Here is a 23480-nt window from a genome sequence, read left to right as displayed (position 1 = left end):
GGGTCAAAACTATACTCTGTTTTTTTTTTTCCATCTGTCCACCCGCCTGTGGTGTTTGTGTATGGTAACACTGCGTCCCAGGCTTTAGATAGTTACGCTATGTTAAGTTTTAGGTAAATAAAAGGATATCTTGGTGTACATTAGCAACTGAAAAGTGTTTTGATAATTTACTGTATGCGAATTACACCGTTAATATTCGAAATAGGATAGTTATTATTGTTGAATGTAAGCTGAATGTAACTATCTAAAAGCAGGGGACGGCAGTTGTTACCGTAACGCAAAACACCACAGGCTGGTGGACAGATGGAAAAAAACCGAGTATAGTAAATCAATTTTCGACCTGTTCCCTCGATGGACTTTACATATTGCATGGTTACTCTGTCAAAACTAAAAAGTATAAAACTAAGCAATAAAGAAACGCTTTTATTAAAATGCACTAAAAAATAAAAAAATACTTTTTTGAGACGCACCAGGATTTTCTTACAATTAATCATGTCTACAGAAATAAGAGCGTTGGCGCCAAACATGGAATGAAATGCTACAAGAATTAACAAATATATTTGTTTTCTTGTAGCTTTTCCTCTCACGTTTGTCGGCAACGCTTTTATTTTTGTAGGCATGATTAATTGTAAGGAAATCCTGGTACGTCTCACAAAAGTATTTCTTTTTTTACTTTTTAGTACATTCTAATTATTTTTTTTTACTTTTTAGTACATTCTAATTATTATTATTTTTTTACTTTTTAGTACATTCTAATTATTTGGTCGTTATATATATTTTCTCAACACAATCTAAACAAATAAAAAAAAAACTTCAATGAGCCTAGTTACGTCGGTCTATGGACTTATAGCCTCAAAAAGCCATTAGATCTCGATTTCTGCATTGCTTATGTCGTGAGAACCACATCTAACATGTCAAGTGAAGTTTTCAGGAGATGATAGACAATCTTCCTAGTTTGTTAATAAACCGACAAGGAGTTACACGTCCATATTAAGGTCTATCCGCGGGTTATTCTCTCATGCCTTCGTCGATGAAATGTTTTTATTGTTAAAACATCTTTCTAGTCATGTCAGGGTTCATACAAACCCCGTGTTCAACTTGTGAATTTGTTCAATAGATTTTCCTAACGACATCAACATTTTAAAATTCCTTATCTTGAATATGTTCCAGTCCCAAGATCTACATGCAAGGGAAAAACACCCTCTTCAGATGCTCGGTGTATCAATATACTTAAGCAAACGAGATGGACTTATTTTTTTTTCTTTTTTTTACCAGCTGTCGGCGTGATTAATGCACATCCTCTATGAATAAAGGCACTTATAACATTTAAAGGTATTTATTAAAACCGACCTTATTTGCAAAAAATGCTAATTTCAAAGACAGTTATCTGCCTAATGACTGATCGATTCCACCTCCCGGGGTATTTCAACGAACTGGGGTCAGAACAAACCAGCGAACTTGGCAGAGCAAAAACTGTATTCACAGACTGACCATACATAATTTCTAATAAAGCTTCATTCTACGTTATGATATACTCTCATTCACGAGTTTTAAACACTCAATTATTAACATCTACGTAACTCATATGCCACAGAATTAGCACTCGAAGTTCCGGGAATAACTTCCGACATCATCATCATCCTGTTCATCCAGGTTGGCGGAAACACAAGTATTGTTGTCGCTTCTCACAAATGAAAAAGCTTTCCTCTCATCTGGAGTCGAAATACTTCTCAACAAACATCATCCCAATACTTTTTTTTTTTTTTTTTTTTTTTTTTTTTTTTTTTTTTTTTTTTTTTTTTTTTATTTTTTCCCCCCCTTTTTTTTTTTTTTTTTTTTTTTTTTTACCTGCAGAATTTCACCGAAGTGATAGCCTGCATTTCGCATAAATTCTAAACTCACACTTATTTCGAGCAGTTTACGTAACTAAGGCTACAGCTAATGACCAGTGCCAACATCTAAACTGAAACACTTATATATAAAATATATATATATATATATATATATATATATATATATATATATATATATATATATATATATATATATATATATAAACTTGCATAACAACAATTCTTGAAGTAATGAAAAATGACTTGCACCTCATTCTTATTAGATATGACGGAACCTTAAGATGAGAGAAATGTCTATCACAAATCAGTCATGCAACAACTATCATAAATTCGCCATTGAACAGTAACAGCCGAATTAAAAGATTGAAAATACTATACTGAAAAGCAGGCCTCAAATCACTACTTTAAAACAAGATGGAATTCCCAAGGTAAAGCGATGGTTTTAATCTTTAAAGAAAAACAAAAACAAAATTAACCAGAAAAAACTGACAACATAAATAAGAAAATACAAGAATCATGACTGCCGCATAAGTAGCGAAGGCCTATGTACCATCTACGGAGCAGAGGGAATGAACGAACGCCTTACCTGTTCGGGGAGTGTTGCAGCCGCTCACGTCACTACATTCACCTCCGGAAGTGGTGCCAGACTCCACGCTTATTACTGCAAGAGACGAGAGAATGGAGAGGATGTTACGTTAGGAAACATATTTACATTCACACGAATTTCATCAAGGAGATGATCAGAAAGACGAAGAGAGAGATGCGGGGAATCTGGGAAGAATGACCTCAGCAGTTGAAAGGAGAAAAAGAGCACGAAAGGAACATTATTTGCAAGAGAAAATCTTCAAAGGTCATCCATATATATATATATATATATATATATATATATATATATATATAGAGAGAGAGAGAGAGAGAGAGAGGAGAGAGAGAGAGAGAGAGAGGAGAGAGAGAGAGAGAGAGAGAGAGAGAGAGAGAATTTAGGCTACAGAGCCAAGCACTAAGGCGCTTTCAAGCATTCAACGCTTAAGACAGTGAGAGAGGGAGCTAGAGTGTTTGATGAGCTAGAGACAGAGAGACCCAGAATATAAACAAGGTGAAGTGCTCGGGTCTCAAGGGTGAAACTGGGATAAAAGGCCCACAGTTGCACTAAGAGGTAATAGTTATAGAGAGGTTGGACACCTAAACAGGAGGAAGCAAGGAAGGATGGGCGTATGGTAGAGGTAAAAAGTGCGTGTAGCTAGGGTCGGAAAGGCCACTGCCAACGCCATTTAGTAATGCATTAATGCATACAGAGAGAGAGAGAGAGAGAGAGAGAGAGAGAGAGAGAGAGAGAGAGAGAGAGAGAGAGAGAGAGAGAGAGAGAGAGAGAGACTGGCCTTGATAAATTCACGTTATATCTAACCGGATACTTTTGACATTTTTAATAGCCTTTACTCCAATCAGTAACAAATGTCAAGGCATATATTAACTAAGCATCACCAACGTGACATTCATATTCAATGATTATATCAACATGTGAAAATATTGAAAGCAATGACATGCCTAAATAGATGGGCCCTTTACTCCCAAACTCTAGAACCTAGCGAGGATATAACTGAAGGGGTTCTACTGAAGACTCATACCTTTAGAACCCTATTAAAATCCAATCCGGATGGCCAAGACCAAGTAGGAGAGGACCAGCCAATAGAACTGTCTCCAAGGACAGGAGGACTGTCGTACATGAATAACATAAAACTTGGTCTAGAAAAGATTTGCAACGCCTCAGCAGTAGGGAATAACTGGAGTTAGCAGTACTATGTAAAGGCTAAAATCACTATTTTTAATCATAACTATTACTTATTAGAAAATTAGTTTGGAATTGGAAATGGAATATAACATTGAGGCCAAAGACAAAGCTATGGGACTTATGCGGTCATTCAGCACTGAAAAGGAAATTAAGAGTAGAGTTTTTAAGGTGTAACGGAGGGAAATCTCCCAGAAGCACAACGAAACAACTGTCAGGATTATGATTACGGTTCTATTGGTGGCGTTGAACAGAAACTTGTAGCAGAACCTATCAGGAAATAAAACTGCAGGATGTACTAAGCGAAAACGGGTACTTTATGTACTCCATATAAATGAATTAGAATGGAAATGACGATCTTTATGTACTCCATATAAATGAATTAGAATGGCAATGACTATCTTTACGTACTCCATACAAATGAATTAGAATGGCAATGACTATCTTGTTTCACATTTTCTGTTAACATGAAAATGACTTCAATGCTTTTTATGATAGCAAAATTTATAATGGGATTTTTTGAACGATTATAGTAAAGCTTTTTAGAATAGGGCCCATATATCTAATTATTATTATTATTATTTTTTTTTTTGCAGGGACTGGTCAGTGGGTGGGGCAACGAGGTTTAAGAGAGATACTCTTAAGAAAATGAGACAGCGAAACCTATCCTCAGAAACACAGACGACAAAGTCATTATCAAGTCTCGAGGAAGATTTTTAGTAAACCGAATCCTTCCCGGGGGGGGCACAACCACCAAACTTCGAGTTTGTTATGCGGAGGTTCAAGTTCAACGAATTTGGGAAGTAAATTTAACGACCCAAAAGGATCTGACAAACTTTTAGTGTGTGTGTGTGTGTGGTGTATTATATATATATATATATATATATATATATATAATATATATATATATATATATATATAGTATATATATATATAATTCGCTAATGTGTCTTTCATCCTGACCACGGATACAAGTATATACTATAAATGAGATCTACTTAGTGTCTATTTCAATCACTTTTAAAACTAAATACGAAGCTGCGTTACTGATGATGAACGTTAATCAAAACTCCGTATCAAAACTCACATCTTGAACAGAAGCAAAAACTCAATGAATTCATCAGCCAATGTTTGCTGACCCAATATCTAGTTAAACTCCAATAATACCAGCCTGTGGGTGGTCAACACTCGAATACCTTTTTGGGTTCGGTTTGCAAGAACTCTTTAAAACGTCAAGCATAAAAAGCATAGAGAAACTGGAAGCCGGGAATGACCCCACCACTTCACTTCCAAAATTAAAAAGAGAGAGAGAGAGAGAGAGAGAGAGAGAGAGAGAGAGAGAGAGAGAGAGAGAGAAACAAAATCACCACTGAAACCTAATTCTGAAAATAATGTATGTACATGGATAACATACTGATATGGCGTATCTTCCTGAAAATTCACCCTTCAATTGCAGTAGGTTATAAACTTGGTAAGTTCAGGGCTACCTCAAGCTTATAATAACAGTACCTACAAAACACAATATCGCTATACCTAACACATAAATCTCATACAGTTTTACCAAGAGAAGTTGACGAATAATTATGTAAAGCTTCATCAACAGCAAAATAAATCTCCAGAGAGCAAAAGCAGAAGAACGGATTTCATTAATGCGCTTCAGTAAAGTTCAAAGTGCACCTCGGTCAAGAAATTTCTATGTGTAAGCTTTTTAAGATAATCTTTAAACACCAAAAGTTGTTGCCGAACCATCGATTATATCTTTCTACGTCTGGATGTTTATAAAAAATGTCTGTAGATTTATCAACTTGTTTAAATAATTCCAAAATATCGTAGTTCTTGTCTTTAGACTTTCAAAGACTTAAAGCTACAATTACTTACGACCATTTCGAAGCCAAACCTTTGAAATATACACAGGGCCCTAATCAGGGCATAAAATTTTAAAGTGGCATCAATTTCTGCAAAAGCTAATGACCGGACTGAGTTCGGGCGGTTTGTAAATTTACCCAGGACATTCATATTATTTCCATACGTACATTAGCTTTATCATCAATATTTTAAGGTACATTTTCCCTTGGAGTATATACTTCTGAAAATGGGTGCTTAGATATCTAAGTAGATGAAACTTATTCACATGGACTAAGCTTCCTAAGAATGTTGGTTTTAACACCTGCAGGCACCCCCCACAATGCAGCAGTAACGGATCATGATATAGAGACAGTGATTTTTCAGCGCCCTGGTGGAGAGGCGAACCTGCCACACTAACCAGTACACCAACCGACTAGCAAATTGTTCTCAAGTTATTATTGCTGTTCTAGAAATTTTCCCGTAAAATGCATAAATTTAATGAAAAACAAAATATAAACTTAAAGTTTTTAGTTTTCTTTTCAAATTTTAAAAGGAAAAGATCGGCCATATTTACATTATGAGCATTTATTTTTACGTTAACTCGTGATATGAAAATAACGGACTTACCGATATATGCAACTAGTGTAAAAACGCTACAATGTAACCATAACCAGTGTAAAAAACGATATTAACTAACTTGTGTAAAAAACGATATACTGTAACCAGTGTAAAATAAACGATATAATATACCCGGTGTGAAAAAAATCGATACGAGGTAACCAGTGTAAAAATATATATATATATATATATATATATATATATATAATTATATATATATATATATTAGATATATATGTAAGTGTGTAAAAAAAAGGATATAGTGTAAAGTGTAAAAAGAGGATATAATGTAGTGTAAAAAAAACGATATAAAATTTCTCTTACATACATGTATAATTATATTATACACACACACACACACACACACACATATATATATATATATATATATATATATATATATATATATATATACTGTAACTCGTGTAAAAAACACAATGACCAGTGTAAAAACCGGTATTAGGTAACGAGTGAAAAAAAAAACGGTATAATACCAGTTAAAAATAAAAAAGTTAATATAACCAGAGATGAAACAAGGGTTCCAGTGCCGTCTAGTGTAGCTATTGTACTGGGTGCTAGGTTTGTTGGTAAATGTATTACTGTGCACTAAATGTGACAGAAAAAAAAAAAAAAAAAAAAAAAAGTCACCTGAGAATACCAGGACTGCAAAGTTTAGTGGGCTACAGAGATGATTGATTGCTGAGTGCATACTGAGATACAGGAAGGCTCTGCCAGCAGGGTACAACTTTAAGGGAGTATTTTTCCGTTACCCTGGTGACAAACGGGATCAGAGACTGGAAGTGAATATAGAATTTAGGCCAAAGGCCAAGGACTGGGCCCAATGAGGTCATTCAGCGCTGAAACGGAAACTGACAGTTTAAGTTTGAAAGGTGTAACAGGAAGAAAACCTCGCAGCTGCACTATGAATCAATTGTTAGGAGAGGGTGCGCATTAGGTGCACTGATGGCGCTACAAACACCAACCCCCTCCCCCCCCACCCGCCACAAGGGGACGGGATCACAGATGTGGAGTCAAGAGGACAGTTATAAAAAAGATGAGCTACATACTAAATGAAATAAATAAAAAATTGCCGGACAAATGATATACCATTGGCACAAGGAAACGATATATGATGAGCCTCTGAGACCCGGGATTCATTATACAGATACATGAATACTTCCAAACAAAGAGAAGAAACATTTTAAGACTGACTAAAAAATTCTAGATTCATTTCCATAGTATGCTGGGTAGATCGTATCGCAAATGAGAAAGTAGCGCAGCCATGTCATGGGAGGCTGGACTCGACAGAGGTAAAAAGTTTATTATTAAAGTTTTTCATGAAGCGATGAAAACGACACGAACAGTCACAGTTAATGAACTGGGAGGGATGGAAGTGTGGCACAAGTCGTACCAGAAATTAAAGGGGAGGATGTACAAAACAGAATCCATGGTAAGAACTCGCAAGATATCTCACACTCTAAAGTGAAGTGTAAATGATGCTCATATGATGGAAATCTGATCCAGGTACACTAAAATAGATAAATAAAAAGGATTTAGAAAAAAACATAATTGAATGCAATCCCTCGGTAGGTTTCTCCTGTTTCAGGGTAGTGCGCGCGTGGAGAAGGGGGGGGGTCAGCTTTTATTTATTTTTTTATAGCAGAAATCAGGAAATTAATTAAATTTGATCATCTAGCATAGGAGATTATGACAAGGAGGAGTCGGCGTGGGTGGACAGCAATCTGGAAGAAAGGAAGTGGGAGAAGAAATATATAAAAGGCTAAAAAGTGGATACAGCCGAAGGGCCACTTTAGTACTTGCTTACAGTGCAGCACGTGAGGTGCCCTGATGGTACTACCCTCCTAGGGGTGAAATATTTTGGCATTAACGGACCTTTGGAACCTAAGTTCTCTCACCATGAGCCTACTGTATGGCCAACTGCAAAATGAAGTTACCATGAGATTCAAAGCCTCTGTCTCGGTGTTTTTCCGAAATAACTTTCTTTCTGTGCATTGACAAAGATCTTACTTAGCCATATTATACTTTACATCGCTACCTAATTCTCGGCAGCATTCTTTATTACTTATATTAGAAAATTGTTTATCCATAAGAGTAAAATAAAGCAGCCGAAGCCAGTGGCGGAACGCTCTAATGTAATGAGTTCAAAGTTGTAAGTGACGTAATCATATGACGTACCGATTCCTCCCACAAGGTGATGACAACAAATAGCTGTCTGAGATTCTGCATGAATATTCGTACCTTGTCAAGGCTTCAAGAATGGCGGCTATGATAAGTCACTGTCACCGTGGTTGGAGGAAAGCTTTTGTGATTCGACTTGCATAATTGTACAGAAGTGAGGAGGACCGTGGCAAACCCTACTTAAGCCCGAACAGGTAAGTGAATAACAGGCCCTTTTCTGGGTAAGGAGTACACTCGGACATCCAAGGCTACTGCTACTACTACTACTATTACCACTACTACAAAGTGTAAACAAGGAGTATTGGTTGTATTTCATTGTTGCCAGAGGTGGAGACTTTTACACGAATAGCCAATTATCCATCGAAGAGGAGGCAAGTTAATGACGTCATAAGTTACGTCATTATATCTTCGAAAGACATTCCTCCGAGTTTGTTGGCGATGTCTACAAGAAGTCGGTGTTACTCTTATAATTACCAGAATTATGCAACTTTCGTGACACAGAATACAGTCAAAAATTAGTCAGGGATGTAAGATACCCTGTGACAACGTGTCATCTTTGTCAGGTACGTTGATAAAATTCTACTCCGGAAAAACACCGGGACACCGGCTGTGGATATCATACCAGGCAAGTTCAAAGTCCAAAGGTAAATAAAAACCTGGATGATGATAAAGAACATTTCACAACTGCCAAATCGCGTTTCTAAGAACTCCAAACTGGCGTTTATGACCACCTCAATTAATGAAAAATCCATGAAGATTTCGAAAGAATTTATCAATTTTGTTCGTAATATATTCAGACCTTTTGGGACATGAATAAATACATCAGCTGACTCAGGTGCGCTGTTACTCACCTTCAAGGACGGTCACAAAATGACAGCAATTCATTTAGTGGTTTTCTTCGACCGAAGAACACAATCTCCTCGTTTTGCTTTTGTTTGTCGAAGGAGGAATAGGCAATGGCAACTGTGGCTCTTTGGAACTTACATAATTGTATTATCAATTTCAAAGTTCTACTTCTGAATCAACGGAAGTTTACTTCCAGGCGTACAAGTAAAGCCACCATGAGGAAATTGTTGACTATAACTTTTGCAAACGAGTACGGTGTTCAAAATGCACGCACACACACACACACACAAAACACGATGTATGTATACATAATACTTACATATCATATATAACAATGTATATATATTACAATCATATATATATATGCATGTGTATGTGTGTATGTATTTATATACGTTTGTATATATATACATATTATACACGTAATTATACACACATTTACTTTTTTATTTTTACAAAAAATGTAGAAGCACCATCAACTACAATGTGCCCGGTACTCGTCATATCGTGATGGAACTGTAATGGACGGACTGTAATTTTTAACGCTTACCCATCCATTTGTTCTGATTGGGCTAATTTATGCATAGAGCTCACGTTGCTCCGCGATTGGCGTAATTGATCGGATTCAGTGTGTAATTGGAAACGCATTTGTCAGACGTATTTTCGTTTTGCTGTTGGAGGCAATGTTGCCCAACATTACACTTGGCTGTTATTTCATTATGATGATGATGATGATGACTTCTATAAAAATGTGGTGATACGCCGTTATTGCTTAATCTTTACCTTATTTTTTGTCTTGTTTCATATTCTATGCGGTGAGTCGTTGTACACGTGAGTCGGGAATATCAATGTCTGGTCGTATTTTTTAAAATATATATATATTTATATATCATTATATATATATATATAGTATATATATATATATAGATATTTGTATATAAATATAATATACGTGGTATATAAATATTAAAATAATGTATATTATATAAATATATATATTATATATATATATATTTATCTATTAATATATGATTGTAAATATTACATGTATATATGATATGTAAGTATTATGTATACATCACATCGTGTGTTGTGTAAGTGTGTGTGCGAAGATAAAATATATATAGATATTTGTATATAAATATATATATATGTGTATAAATCTCATTGTATTAATTGGGGCTGCTGCCTCGGTAATTGCTAGATCTAATGATTATGTTTCAAGAAAGGTTTACTGGAATCGGCAATTATACAAATCACTAATAAAAACAACCTAAATCTTAGTCTGGGAATGTACCATTTTGGACCCATATATTTGTAAGATGTTTATGAAGGACCTCAAAATAAATGAACAACTAATAAATTAGTCCCACATGTATATAGTTATTAATTCTCTCTCTCTCTCTCTCTCTCTCTCTCGCTCTCTCTCTCTCTGTCTTTCTCTCTCTCTCTCTCTCATATCTCTCTCTCTCTGTTCTCTCTCTCTCTCTCTATCTCTCTCTCTCTCTCTCTCTCTCTCTCTCTCTCTCTCTCTCTCTCTCTCTGGTTCGATATTTTCTCTCCCTCTTTCTCTTGCTCGATATATATATATATATATTTATATTTTCCTTCGTCTTTTCATTAATAATAATTTTTTGTTGGGAAAATTTGTGTAAAAATTCATGATATTAAATTGTATATGCTCCTGTGTTGTTTTCAAAATGAACTGTTTTTCTGGAAGAATCACTTGTTTACCGCGGGTATCCTTCAAGGTGTGGCTAGCCTATGACTCCTCCTCCTCTCTGTAGTGAAAATCGCCCTTATGGCTAATTTGGTAGTGTCAGTTTTGTATATTAAGCCTTCTTTTGACTATGGTGTTCTTTGTAAAACCAGTATGCCTCAGTAAAGGGTCCGAATAGGACCGAAAGTACTCGGCCAACTCGTTTTTCATTTTTTTCCTTCGTGGCAAAAAAACCTTTATTTATATATATATACATATAATATTATATAATATATTATATATATATATATATATATATATATATACATATATATATATATATAATATATATATATATATATATATATATATATATATTATATATATATATCAGTAAAACACAATATAAGACTACAGATAAAGAAATTATATTATATTATCTATATATATAATATATCTATATATATATATATATATATACACACACACATATATATACATACATAAATACACGTGGTAACACATATATATGATCTTTGCCTCCTGTTACACATTTCAAACCTCTCAATTTCTGTCTCTGTGCTGATTGACCTCATAGGTCCCAGTGCTTGGCCTTGGGCCTAAACTCTATATACAATTAAATTCAATCCAGCATAGAATATTTTGTGTGGATTATTTTCATCGTATTTGATAGACTGGGAGATATGAATGTTTTAAATAGTTTTAAATTGTCTTTACAGAAATTTTAAACACTGCGGAGTTTTCTTGTTTTCTTGTTTGCTTGTTTGTATGGTGTTTTTACGTTGCATGGAACCAGTGGTTATTCAGCAACAGGACCAACGGCTTTACGTGACTTCCGAACTACGTCGAGAGTGAACTTCTATCACCAGAAATACACATCTCTCACTCCTCAAGGGAATGGCCGGGAATCGAACCAGCGACCAACGAGGTGAGAAGCAAACACCAAACCAACTACGCCACTGAGGCGCTTTTCTTGAAGCATAAAACCAACAATGAGCAATTTTAGTACATCTACGATTCATCAGCTGTTGCTTTTGCTCAGCAGAGAGGAGTCCACTGATAAAATCTAGGTCACACTCCAAAGACGATACCACAACTGCTGTCTATTACCTTAAAACAAGCGCAGCTCAACTAAAATACTCGACATTCATATCTCCCAGTATATCAAATACGATGAAAATAATCCGCACGAAATATTCTATGCTGGATTGAATTGAATAGAGAGGTCATTCAGGTTTGAAATGTGTAACAGGAGGAAAACATCCCAGCTGCACTATGAAGCAATTGTTAGGAGAGGATGGAAAGTGTGGAAGAAAGAGAATATGAAAGGGGGTACAATTAAGGTAATCAAAGGGGTTGCAGCTACGGGCCGAGGGCACGCTGCCCAGAACCTCAAGTAATGTCTACAGCGCACCACATGAAGTATACACTGACGGCACTAATCCCCTGCAAGAATTTTAAGCTGGAGAGGCACAGGTGGCGTTTTGGAAGTTGATCCATTTCAGTGTCAGCACTCGAGTGATGAAGTCTCCCCTTCATCATCCCCGTCTGAAAACGACACAGTCTCTCACAGTTCCGCGCTCTAACCGTGTTTACCTCGAGCACACAGATTATTAGTACCACCTTTCGGTCAAATTATTCAGGGTCCGAATCCTGGGAAGGAGGAGGCTGACAGCAATAAAGGTGTCTCACCAAACTATTATATTTTGTTTGTTTGTATGGCGTTTTTACGTTGCATGGAACCAGTGGTTAATCAGCAACGGGACCAACGGCTTTACGTGACTTCCGAACCACGTCGAGTGAACTTCCATCATCAGAAATACACATCTCTCACTCCTCAATGGAATGGCCGAGAATCGAACCCGCGACCACCGAGGTGGGACCCCAATATCATACCAACCACGCCACTGAGGCGCTCAAACTATTATAGGAATTGGAATATAACATCTAGGCCTAAGACCAAGAGCTGTGACCTATGAGGTTTTTCAGCACTGAGAGAGAAATTGATAGTCAAAAAGGGTTCAAAGTATAACAAGAGGACAAACCTCGCCGCTGCACTATGAAACAACTGTAAGGAGAGGGTGGAGAGTAAGAAGGAAGAAAGGGAAAACGAATCGAGGTACTGCTAAAGGAATGAAAAGAGGTTTTACTCTACTCGGGTATAGGGGTAGAAGGGACGCTGCTAAGAACCTCACGTAAATGCCCAGTGCAGCGCACACCGCACGAGGTGCAATGGCGGCATGACCCTCCTAATTCTTTTCTTTGTATGGTGTTTTTACGTTACATGGAACCAGTGGTTATTCAGCAACGGGACCAACGGCTTTACGTGACTTCCGAACCACGTCGAGAGTGAACTTCTGTCACCAGAAATACACATCTCTCACTCCTCAATGGAATGGCCGAGAATCGAACCCGCGACCACCGAGGTGGGACGCTAACACCATACCAACCACGCCGCTGAGGAGCTATGGCCCTCCTAATGAGACCACACTATCATAACAATCACCAAGGAAATAACGTAAGTGTAGTGTCCGGTAACACTGCTTCTACCAGTAAAACTGAAATACGTCTGACGAATGCGTTTCCAATGACACGATGAATCCCAATCAATTACGCCAATCACGGGACATGAGCTCTATGAATAAATTAGCTCAATCAGAACAAATGGATGGGTACGCGTTAAAAACTCGTCTGTCCGTAACAATTCAACTTAGATTTCACGTTTATAATGCACATTACAGTTGATTGTGCTTCTATACTTTACTTCATTACTAAACAAAAGAAAAAAAATAGCATATATCGTTCATAAAAAAATAAGAAATAATGGTTTACTAACATTTATTTTGCACAGTGAGAGAGAGAGAGGAGAGAGAGAGAGAGAGAGAGAGAGAGAGAGAATAATAAACACACCATTTGCCTTTGGACCCTACGAGCACGGGGAAAGGCCCGTGCCAACAAGAAGTGTTGGCTTAATACAACAACAACAACAACCACCACCACCACCTTTTGGACCTATAAGAAACGCTGTAAGGGTTAAGAATATGGAAATAAGTGGGTTAATGAGAACTGCCTTCCTTTTCCCGTCCCTCGTACCCGTCCATTTGCAAAGTGCAAATATTGCTAGAGCATGAATTCTGGAATGTAGCAAGATTTCCGTCATTTACTTCTATCCTACAGAACAAAATGTTGTATGACAGCAACATCTGAACTCGTATGAAATCTGAGGCACAAAGTTTTACAATATAGCATTTTTAAATAAACCATCTCCCTTCACACAATATGAAAAATACTTTCCATGTATCAAGTATATGTTGTTACATACAACGACATATACAAAAATATAGATATATACTAAATATGAATTATAACATTATAAGTACGTGTGTATATATATATACATTATATATATATATATATATATATATATATATATATATATATATATATATCTCTCTCTCTCTCTCGAAATAACTCCATTCGTCCTACATCGTACTTCTTTCGTACTTACATGTAGCAATTTAATGTTGTGGTTTATCTCAAAATGATGTAAAAATGACCAAAAGTTCAACATTTAGTCTTAATGAGTGAATGTAATAAATTAGAGTATAAAGTTAAGCCAAAGGCCAAGCGCTGGAACCTATGAGGTCATACTGTGCCGAAACGGAAACTGACCGTAAAAATGTTTGATAGGTGAAACAGGAGGACAACCTCGCAGTTGCACTATGAACCAATTGTTAGGAAAAGGTGGAAATTGTAAAATGAGAAGAAAGAGACGAGGAAAGATATACGCTAATACCAACGAAAGGAGTCGCAGTTGGGCGCCGAAGGCACGGTGCAAAGGGCATTAAGTAGTGCTTGCAGTGCACCGCGTGAGCCTACGGGAGTTCTCGAGGTTTGAAACTAAATACTCATATCATTATACTTGCTGTGGTTACTAAAACCTGCACTGCATTTCAGGTTTAACTATAGTAGTCAATAGTTAAAAAAAAAAAACACACACACGCAACGAAGTCAAACTGCTTGATTTCTAATGTTCGACAGCAAACAAACACACTTAAAAATCTCTTCAAATAATAAAATATTCACCTACTGGAACAGTGGAACTCTTCTGAATAAATAATTAGGTAAACATAAATGGCTTCAGTACGTTTATATCATTCTTTTTTTTTTATGGAGTTTTTACGTTGCATGGAACCAGTGGTTATTCAGCAACGGGACCAACGGCTTTACGCGACTTCCTAACCACGTCGAGAGTGAACATCTACCACCAGAAATACACATCTCTCACTCCTCAATGGAATGGCCGAGAATCGAACCCGCGACCACCGAGGTGAGAAGCAAACACCAAACCAACCGCGCCACTGAGGCACTTACGATTATGTCATACTGTGCTTCAGATAGAGGCTTCCTGATGCGGAAACATCAACTGGAAGCACATAGCATTCAAAAATATATTTTTCATATCTATCTATTAGTATTAACATGACGAGCTTGTTCTCACGCTAAGCGCGCTGGAACCCGCCGCTGCAGTCTCCCTTACCTCCCGATCCCTACCTATCCGGCCCCCACCCGTTTCCTCGTTGGACGAGTGGATTTCGCGCTCGGCTACCAATCCGGTGGTCCAAGTTCGATTCTCGGCTCGGCCAGTGTGGAAGCAGAGGAATTTATTTCTGGTGATAGAAATTCATTTCTCGACATAATGTGGTTCGGATCCCACAATAAGCTGTAGGTCCCGTTCCTAGGTAACCAATTGGTTTCTGGCCACGTAAAACTATCTAATCCTTCGGGACACCCCTAAGAGAGCTATTAATCAGCTCAGTGCCCTGGTAAAACTAAGATATACTTAAGTTAGACAGTCAGGTTTGCAAGAGGGGGGTAGAAGCCTCTCCTACCTACCACGCCCATCGATTTGTAGATGGTGGGCGGCTGTGTCATGTCACCCCTACTGTCACCAGGGGAGGGCAGACAAGATCCACTAGGAACCTGATGGATCTCACCATTTCCTAATGGACACAGACTATGAATACAAATCTAAATATTGAGATAAAATCACGGAAAGTCATCACTCGGCCAACCCAAGAGGTGCCTTGGTCTGCTTAAAGGTTATGATGTTCACATCACCAGTCCCAAGAAACCACTTGATGCATTCACACACACGTTTATCTGTCATGTTTCCTTCTGAATGAATATAAAACTGAACTCAGCATTTAACGAAGTGCCAGAACCAAGCTTCGGTTTCGTGAACGATCATTCCATGGCAGACTTAGCCTTCGGAATGAGAAAACAAAAATCATTCACGTTGGAGAAGTAAAGCTCCCTCACAAATATTTAGACGCATTCAAATAAGAAATACATATGGTGCATGCACACACATACGTGGAAATTATATATATATATATATATAAATGATATATATATATACGTATATTATATATATATATATATATATATATATATATGAAAATGTATGAAAATGGTTAAAACCAGCTTACTGGTACATATATAGTTTATCTATTGTGTAGTGTGTGTGTATATATATATATATATATATATATATATTTATATATATATATATATATATATATACACACATAACATAAACCTATATATGTACCAGTAGCTGGTTTTACCATTTTCATACATTAAACCACATAACCAATTTTCTTTTATGCTGCGAATAACTCACCTCAGGGGAATTACTACATATGTATTCCAGTGAACCTAGAGCGGGTAGGCCGCAATAATCCCTGTATCATCCCCAAAATGTATATTCCTACCAGTGTCAGGGTAGATGCCATAACAAACATAGTTCGCTTAGGGTGAATGTGAAGTCTCCCAAGTAAATTGAATTCCTTGTGTGTGTGTGTGTGTGTGTGTGTGTGTGTGTGTGTGTGTGTGTGTGTGTGTGTGTGTGTGATGAAGATCAGAGGGCAGTGGAAAGAGGCTGGTACATAAAAACATCTTATAAGTGCCGACGTTTCAAGACAACAAGCCTGATTTTCAAGGCTGTATATAAAAGAACAAGTGTTGTAAATTATAAAAACAAATTTATACAAAAATGTTTAAAACTAAATTTACATCAGGATACATTCATCATTGCAGGAGGTACCAACCTCTGTAGAAAGGAGAAGGGCGAATGGAATAAAGGCAGGTGAAAAGCAAAGAAGGCGGTTACGACAGGTAGAGAGAAGCGTGGAGGAGTTTTGGGCATTCAACAATGGTAGTGTCTATTTGATAGGAGGCCCTTGTTATGATTTTAAATTGATTGTAATCAAATGCTACTACATTTTTTGGCATGCTCTCACATGTTCGAAAATTCGGGATCACTCAGTTTATTGCCCGTTCGATTGCTAACGCCTCTGTGAGAGTCGGCTCGTACCTTGTGATTTATCATTCTTCGTTTTTCTTAATACTCTCATCACTTCTGTATCTTATATCTCCCTTACTGGTCCCGCCACCTTCTGTGCTTCCCCCATCTCCTTTCTCTCATTTTCAGTATTTAACAGTTGTTCAAAATACTCTCGCCATCTTTTCTTAATGTCTTCCTCCCTATACGATATATTTCCATCAATATCCTTGATGATACCCAATCTGCCCACATCCTGTCTACCTTTTCCTCAAGTTTGAAATCTTATAGATATCCTTTTCTCCTCTTTTTTCTAGTCTTTCATTCAAGTTGAAGCAACGTCGAGTATTGATAGCAAAAGATCGTGGTCTCGTTGAGACAGAGGATGAGAACTTTCCACATCCACTGGAAGACACGACCCTCATCTGTGCAATCCTGCCACTGGCCAAATTGCACTTGCTTCTGTGAATGTGGCCGAATCATTTATGATCAGAGAAAAGATGGAAAGGAAATTTAGAGCATGTCCGCCGGATGGGTTTGACAATTCAACAAGTATAGTCCCATCAACACAATGTCAATTTGAAAGAAAAAGTTGAAAGAAAACGCAGTCAAGCGTTTGGGAATCTTTTTCTTCGACTATTAATGATGATAGGTCAGCGTCAGCAGATGAAACTTGAACCTCTTTGCCTAAGAACTGTACTGCATGATTGACTCTGTAAAGGTAGTAAGCCACAGCTGGTCAAATGCCTTGGTGTCCCTCAGACACTGCCAGCTCCACAAATGTTGTCATTGTATATATTTCACAATTTTTATCATATTGTGTGGCTACATCTAATTGCCTCCATCCACGGTCGCCTAAGTCACTACTCACTTTGAACTGAAATAATCATTGTCTTTGACAAATACTAAGATGCATCTGCAAAGGATCATGAGAGAAAACGCCAGGCTGATGATATCAACAACTGAGAGTTCTCCATTGCCAGCCCATTAGCGAAACGAGGTCTTATTCTGAACAGCAGGAGCAACAAGCAGAGACTGGCTAACATGTAACCTTCACTGTTTATGAAAATGTGACAATGGAAACTCCAGACAATGGTGCATTTGGCCATGATGAGGAAGACATAAGCATGATTTCCTATATCCTTCAGGCAGCTGGTATTAGAGAGGGTACGATACGTGCGCTCAGTGATGACTGTGTTTGTTCTGTTGATATACTGCGTAATGGGTATAAAGCAAAAATAAATCTAAAAAAAAACATAATAATTATTCTATTAATTAATTAATTATATATAAATTTAAAAAATTCCAATAATAAAATAAATAATTATATGGGTAAACAAATATAACTATAATATATAAATTTTCTATAAAAAAAAATAATTCTAAATATACATCTTTAATTATTTATTGTTCACCAGATATTTAGTTATATCTTGATTCTTAATTATCTATAATTAAATGAAAAAACAAAAATTATATCACTTAATTATTATCTATATAAAACTAAATGCGATATAAAATAAATAAATATATTTTTAAAATGAAATAAAATTCCATTATTATTATTTTTGTATACTTATTCGATATACAGCTAATATATTGTATTTTCTCTTTTTATGAGCGGACATACAGTGCAAAGTCCAGATGGAGTGTTGGCATGAGACAGTTCATGATATCGATGCAACTTTTGCTAATAAACTAGGGACAAAATGTCTACAACTCCTTGGCATGCATGGCCTCAGTGGATGCACACAACCTCACCCATACAATCAAGATGGATGCACACAACCTCATCCATACAATAAAGATAAGATAAGGGAACTAAATATTCACCAGAGAAGGACTTTCCCGGCTTGGCTGATGTACTGAGTGAAGTGGGTGCTATCATCTCACTCACACACACACACATATATATATATTATATATATTATATATATATATATATATATGGTGTGTGTGTGTGTTGTGTGTGTGTGTGTGTGTGTGTGTGTGTGTGTGTGTGTGCACTGTTTGTGTATTCAGTTCGCTCTATAAACATTTCTAGTTCCAACTCCCTTCGTCCGAGTTTACCGTAGGCCTCATGAACCTCCTCTCCCCGCACCCTCTTGATTCTCTCGATTCTTCTCCATTGGAGTTATGCCAGCAACCTTTCCCCTTCCTCCCCATCTCCCAACTCTTCTATAACAACCTCACTTAACAGTGAAACTGGCTTCCTCGAGACCACGGGGTCTTATGGTCTCCGAGAATCGCTGAAAAGACAATAGATCAAAAAAATGTTAATTGTGGTCTCCTAGAATCGCTGAAAAGACAATCGATCAAATCTTAAAAAACGATATCTTAAAATAAATAAATAAATAAATAAATAAATAAAATCAACATCGCCTGGACTGACATTAAAAACAGTATCACCAATAAAGCTATCCACAAACACAGTCCGTCGGAAAACTCCCAAGAACTGATAAGATAGAAAGGCAAGAAACAATTATTGTACTGAGGATGTGAATATACACAAAAATATAAAGTAAAGAAATTCCGTTGTCATGCACAGACGGTAATCTTTCTTAACTCGAAAAAAATAAAAAACCGAAAGAAAACAGTTGTTTTTCCCATTTTCTTGGTCAGTCGGTCATAAGCCGAACCGTAGTCCTTCGTCTAATTTACAATTACCAAGTATTGACCATAAGGGTGTACGCCTTAATTGGTACGAATTAATTTGTTTTGCAAAAATTCAGCATTCATATTCAGCAGAGCTCCCACTACGCGACACCATATTTTTCACCTTCTTAAAACAAAACTGTGGGTGTCTATCATTACTGTCAGTATTCTCAAGTGCATACTTGTAAATCTAGGACTGCTGGTACCAGAAGGCCCCATGGCTCTTATACCTTAGGCTTAGGGTTTCCAAAACTTTCATTTATTTAATATGTTGGGTTTCTTTGCTATTTCTATTGATTGTTATTATTTCCTCTCAACAATAATAATGACTTCATTTTTTGTGCCTGATCAGATGACGCTTTAATGTAACCGTGAAGACATTCGGCACTCAATTTAGTTTTCTGTAAAAGAAAACTATTTTGAGATGGCGACGTTTCGTCTATCCGTCCGCCCTCACATCTTAGAAGCTCCCAAGGCTAGAGGGCTGCAAATTGATATGTTGACCATCCACCCTCCAATCATCACACATCCCAAACTGCAGCCCTCTAGCCTCAGTAGTTTTGATTTATTTAAGGTTAAGTTAGTCATAATCGTGCCTCTGCCACGCTATAGTGCCAACAACAACAGGCCACCACCTGGCTGTGGTGAGAGCTTCATACGCTGTGCAGACTACTCGACTGCGCCGAATAAACTTCGGTGCATTTCCTATTTTTTTTTTTTTTTACAATATGAGTCCTATTCAGTGAAGCTAAGACAGGCAAGTTAATAATTTACTTAAGAATGAAAAACAAAGCAAAAAACTATGACAAACTTTCGTCTGCAATTATTCAAAGTATCGACAGCGGACACAATAAATCATTAGTCCATAAGAACCGAATATATCAGCCGATTCCACAATCTGTTCCCGTTTATATACATATATATATATATATATATATATATATATATATATATATATATATAAAATAGATATACATATATATATATATATATATATATATATATTATATATATATATAAAAGGTCACTCAAAGGTTGACTGCAGAACACCTGAAGCTCCTCTCCTCCCAGACCTACACAAAAAGGCATCATCATCTTTCATCAAGACATCTCCTGCCATCTACGGTGTGGATACTGCAGAAGTCAAAACTGATCCTTTCTGACGCCTGCAAACGAACACTGGAATACAACGCAATAGGATTTAGGCCAAAAGCCAAGTGCTAGGACCTAAGAGATTTGAAAGGTGTAACCATCGCAGTTGCACTATGAATTAAGTGTTAGGAGAGGGTGGAAAAGATGGACGAAGGAGCATATGAACGGAGGTACACTAAAAGGAGGGGGTGCAGCTAGGGAGCCGAAGGGACGCTGCAAAGAACCTTAAGTGATGCCTACACTGCACCGCACGAGGTGCACTGACGACACTAACCCCAAACGGAGACGAACACTTGGAAGCTTCCTTTCACAACATACGAGATGCAGACAACTTATCAATTGTGCTACTGCTAAAATGTGTCAGAGAGCACAACTTATAAATGTTCACGTTTTGCAACGGATAATGTACACAGAGAAGTGATGAATATCTAAGTTTTGCCACACCACTGAGCTGATGAACAGCTCTCCTAGGATTAGATATTTTTGCGTGGCTAGGAACCAAGTGGTTACTTAGCAACGAGACCTACAGCATCTTTTGGGATCCGAACCATATCGAGAAATTAATTTCTATCGACAGAAATAAATGGCCCTGGTTCCTTATTGACAGAGCGGGGAATCGAACCCTGAACCTGTGATCAGTAGTCGAGCACATAAAAGATTCGTCCAACGCGGAAATATGTATAAAAAAAACATGCCAATTATAAAGGTAATACGTTCCTTTCAAGTTTTGGTGTATTACAAAACTCCAGCACCTACTTGGCACAGAAGAAATCTGAAGATAATCAGGCAAAACTATCAGCACAATGTAAAGCCTAAATTCATTTGTCCCTCAGAAGCTAACCATTGAGCATAACCGAAATAAAAATTCCAGATCTTCGGACATGTCCTTCAGTAAATAATGAATACACTCCAACAGTAAACATTCCCGCGAAATTTTAGAAATTTTAATACTGAAACAATTTACCTTGTACCATCACCATTCAAAAGAATGCGATCAAAATTCCTCCAGGTGCAAGGAAACATCCTTTTTGACAAGTAGTCATGGGTTTTATTTTTCACAGCGACCTCTTTGAATGACTATATCATCTTTTTCTCCGCACTTAACTACCAACAAATTCGATGGCTACGATGCTACAAAGTTCACCGCTACGTTACGTATCAGAGAACGAATCTGAGGCACGATCTTAAAATGTACAAGATTTTTTTCGTATACAGCTTGAATAAATGTACACGGCCGCACTATACTGCTTAATTAAAGTACTTTAAATTAAATGACGTGTAATATTAACATCTAAAGTTTTATTACCTAAATGCTGCTATTCAAGGAGAACCATCAACATGTAGGTAACATCAAAACTATAATAGTAGGCTACTAATTCCACAGAGCTATCAGTCTGACGAATATATACCTGTACTCTTGTCCATTCTTAATCCTAGTAACTTACACAACACTTACTAGTTTTTTATGTTTAAAAGAAAATCGCCCAACCACCAGGGCAAAAAAAAAAAAAAAAAAAAAAAAAAAAAAAAAAAAAAAAAAAAAAAAAACACACACAAATCTACATCCCCAAAGAATTAACTGTTTTGGAAAAAAAATTCCCCCCCCCACCAAAAAAAAAAATCTGCGTCCCCAAAAAGTAATTATTTTGGAAAATCCCCCCCCCCGCAAAAAAAAAAAAAAAAAAACACACACACACACACACACACATCTGCGTCCCCAAAGAATAACTGTTTTGAAAAATCAAAGAACAAAATAGACGAAGAACAAAAAGTCCTACGACAGGGGAGGTTCGAAAAGGCCTGTTAGGTCGAGTGGCCTTGTAGACAGTCCCTCTACAAACAACAATGGGAAAAATGGAAATGGAATTCCAACATCAACACCGGACAACAAATATACAAAGGAGTTTCTCTCAACACAAAACAAATGGAAACTTGTTCTCCTCAATCCAACGACAGCGTTAGAAATGGGGTCTTCAAGAATGAAATACAGTTCTCTACATCAATTTTATGAAATACATCGCAACATACTTCATTCCCAACAAATTCCTCAGAGATTTTCCTCAAAAATATTCCATTTTAAATATTTCATTTGTCGTCTTGCAGAGCAGTCTCTCGCTGTATCCAATTCTCCCTAACGTTTCAATAGTTTGGAACCCTAGCCAAACATTTTCCCTTTTGACTTTCTCAGTCTCCCTCTGGTCTGACACTTTGTCTCTTGATATATACACCTGATAAACTGGTGTGTGCAGGAAGAGTAAGGGAGATTGCTGGTGTGCTGATGGTAATGTTCCCGAAGAGCTGTAAGTTTCACGACATTATCTATGATAACAACAAATTAAAAAAATTTTTTTTTTTAATTTTTTTTTCATTCTCTTCTCTAGAGAAGCACTAAGAAGAAGAAATATCTGAGAGATTCGCCATCTCTCTATAAACGCACAAAAGAATGGAAATTGTCTTTTC

The 23480-nt window shown here is 36.9% G+C and overlaps 1 protein-coding gene across 1 annotated transcript in view; it reads right to left on the bottom strand.

Annotated features, from left to right (window-relative positions):
- Positions 1-23480, bottom strand: part of LOC135215650 (oxysterol-binding protein-related protein 8-like) — a gene marked incomplete in the record, with an annotated part of 484283 nt that overhangs the window by 423676 nt on the left and 37127 nt on the right. Inside the window, 1 exon segment of the mRNA XM_064250572.1 lies at positions 2440-2514. Coding sequence (XP_064106642.1) covers positions 2440-2514 — 75 coding nt within the window.

This window comes from Macrobrachium nipponense, chromosome 5 (genome assembly GCF_015104395.2).
Source record: "Macrobrachium nipponense isolate FS-2020 chromosome 5, ASM1510439v2, whole genome shotgun sequence".
NCBI lineage: Eukaryota > Metazoa > Arthropoda > Malacostraca > Decapoda > Palaemonidae > Macrobrachium > Macrobrachium nipponense.
The sequence above is the reverse complement of the archived record's forward strand: the minus strand, read 5'-3'. Positions and strand labels throughout refer to the sequence as shown.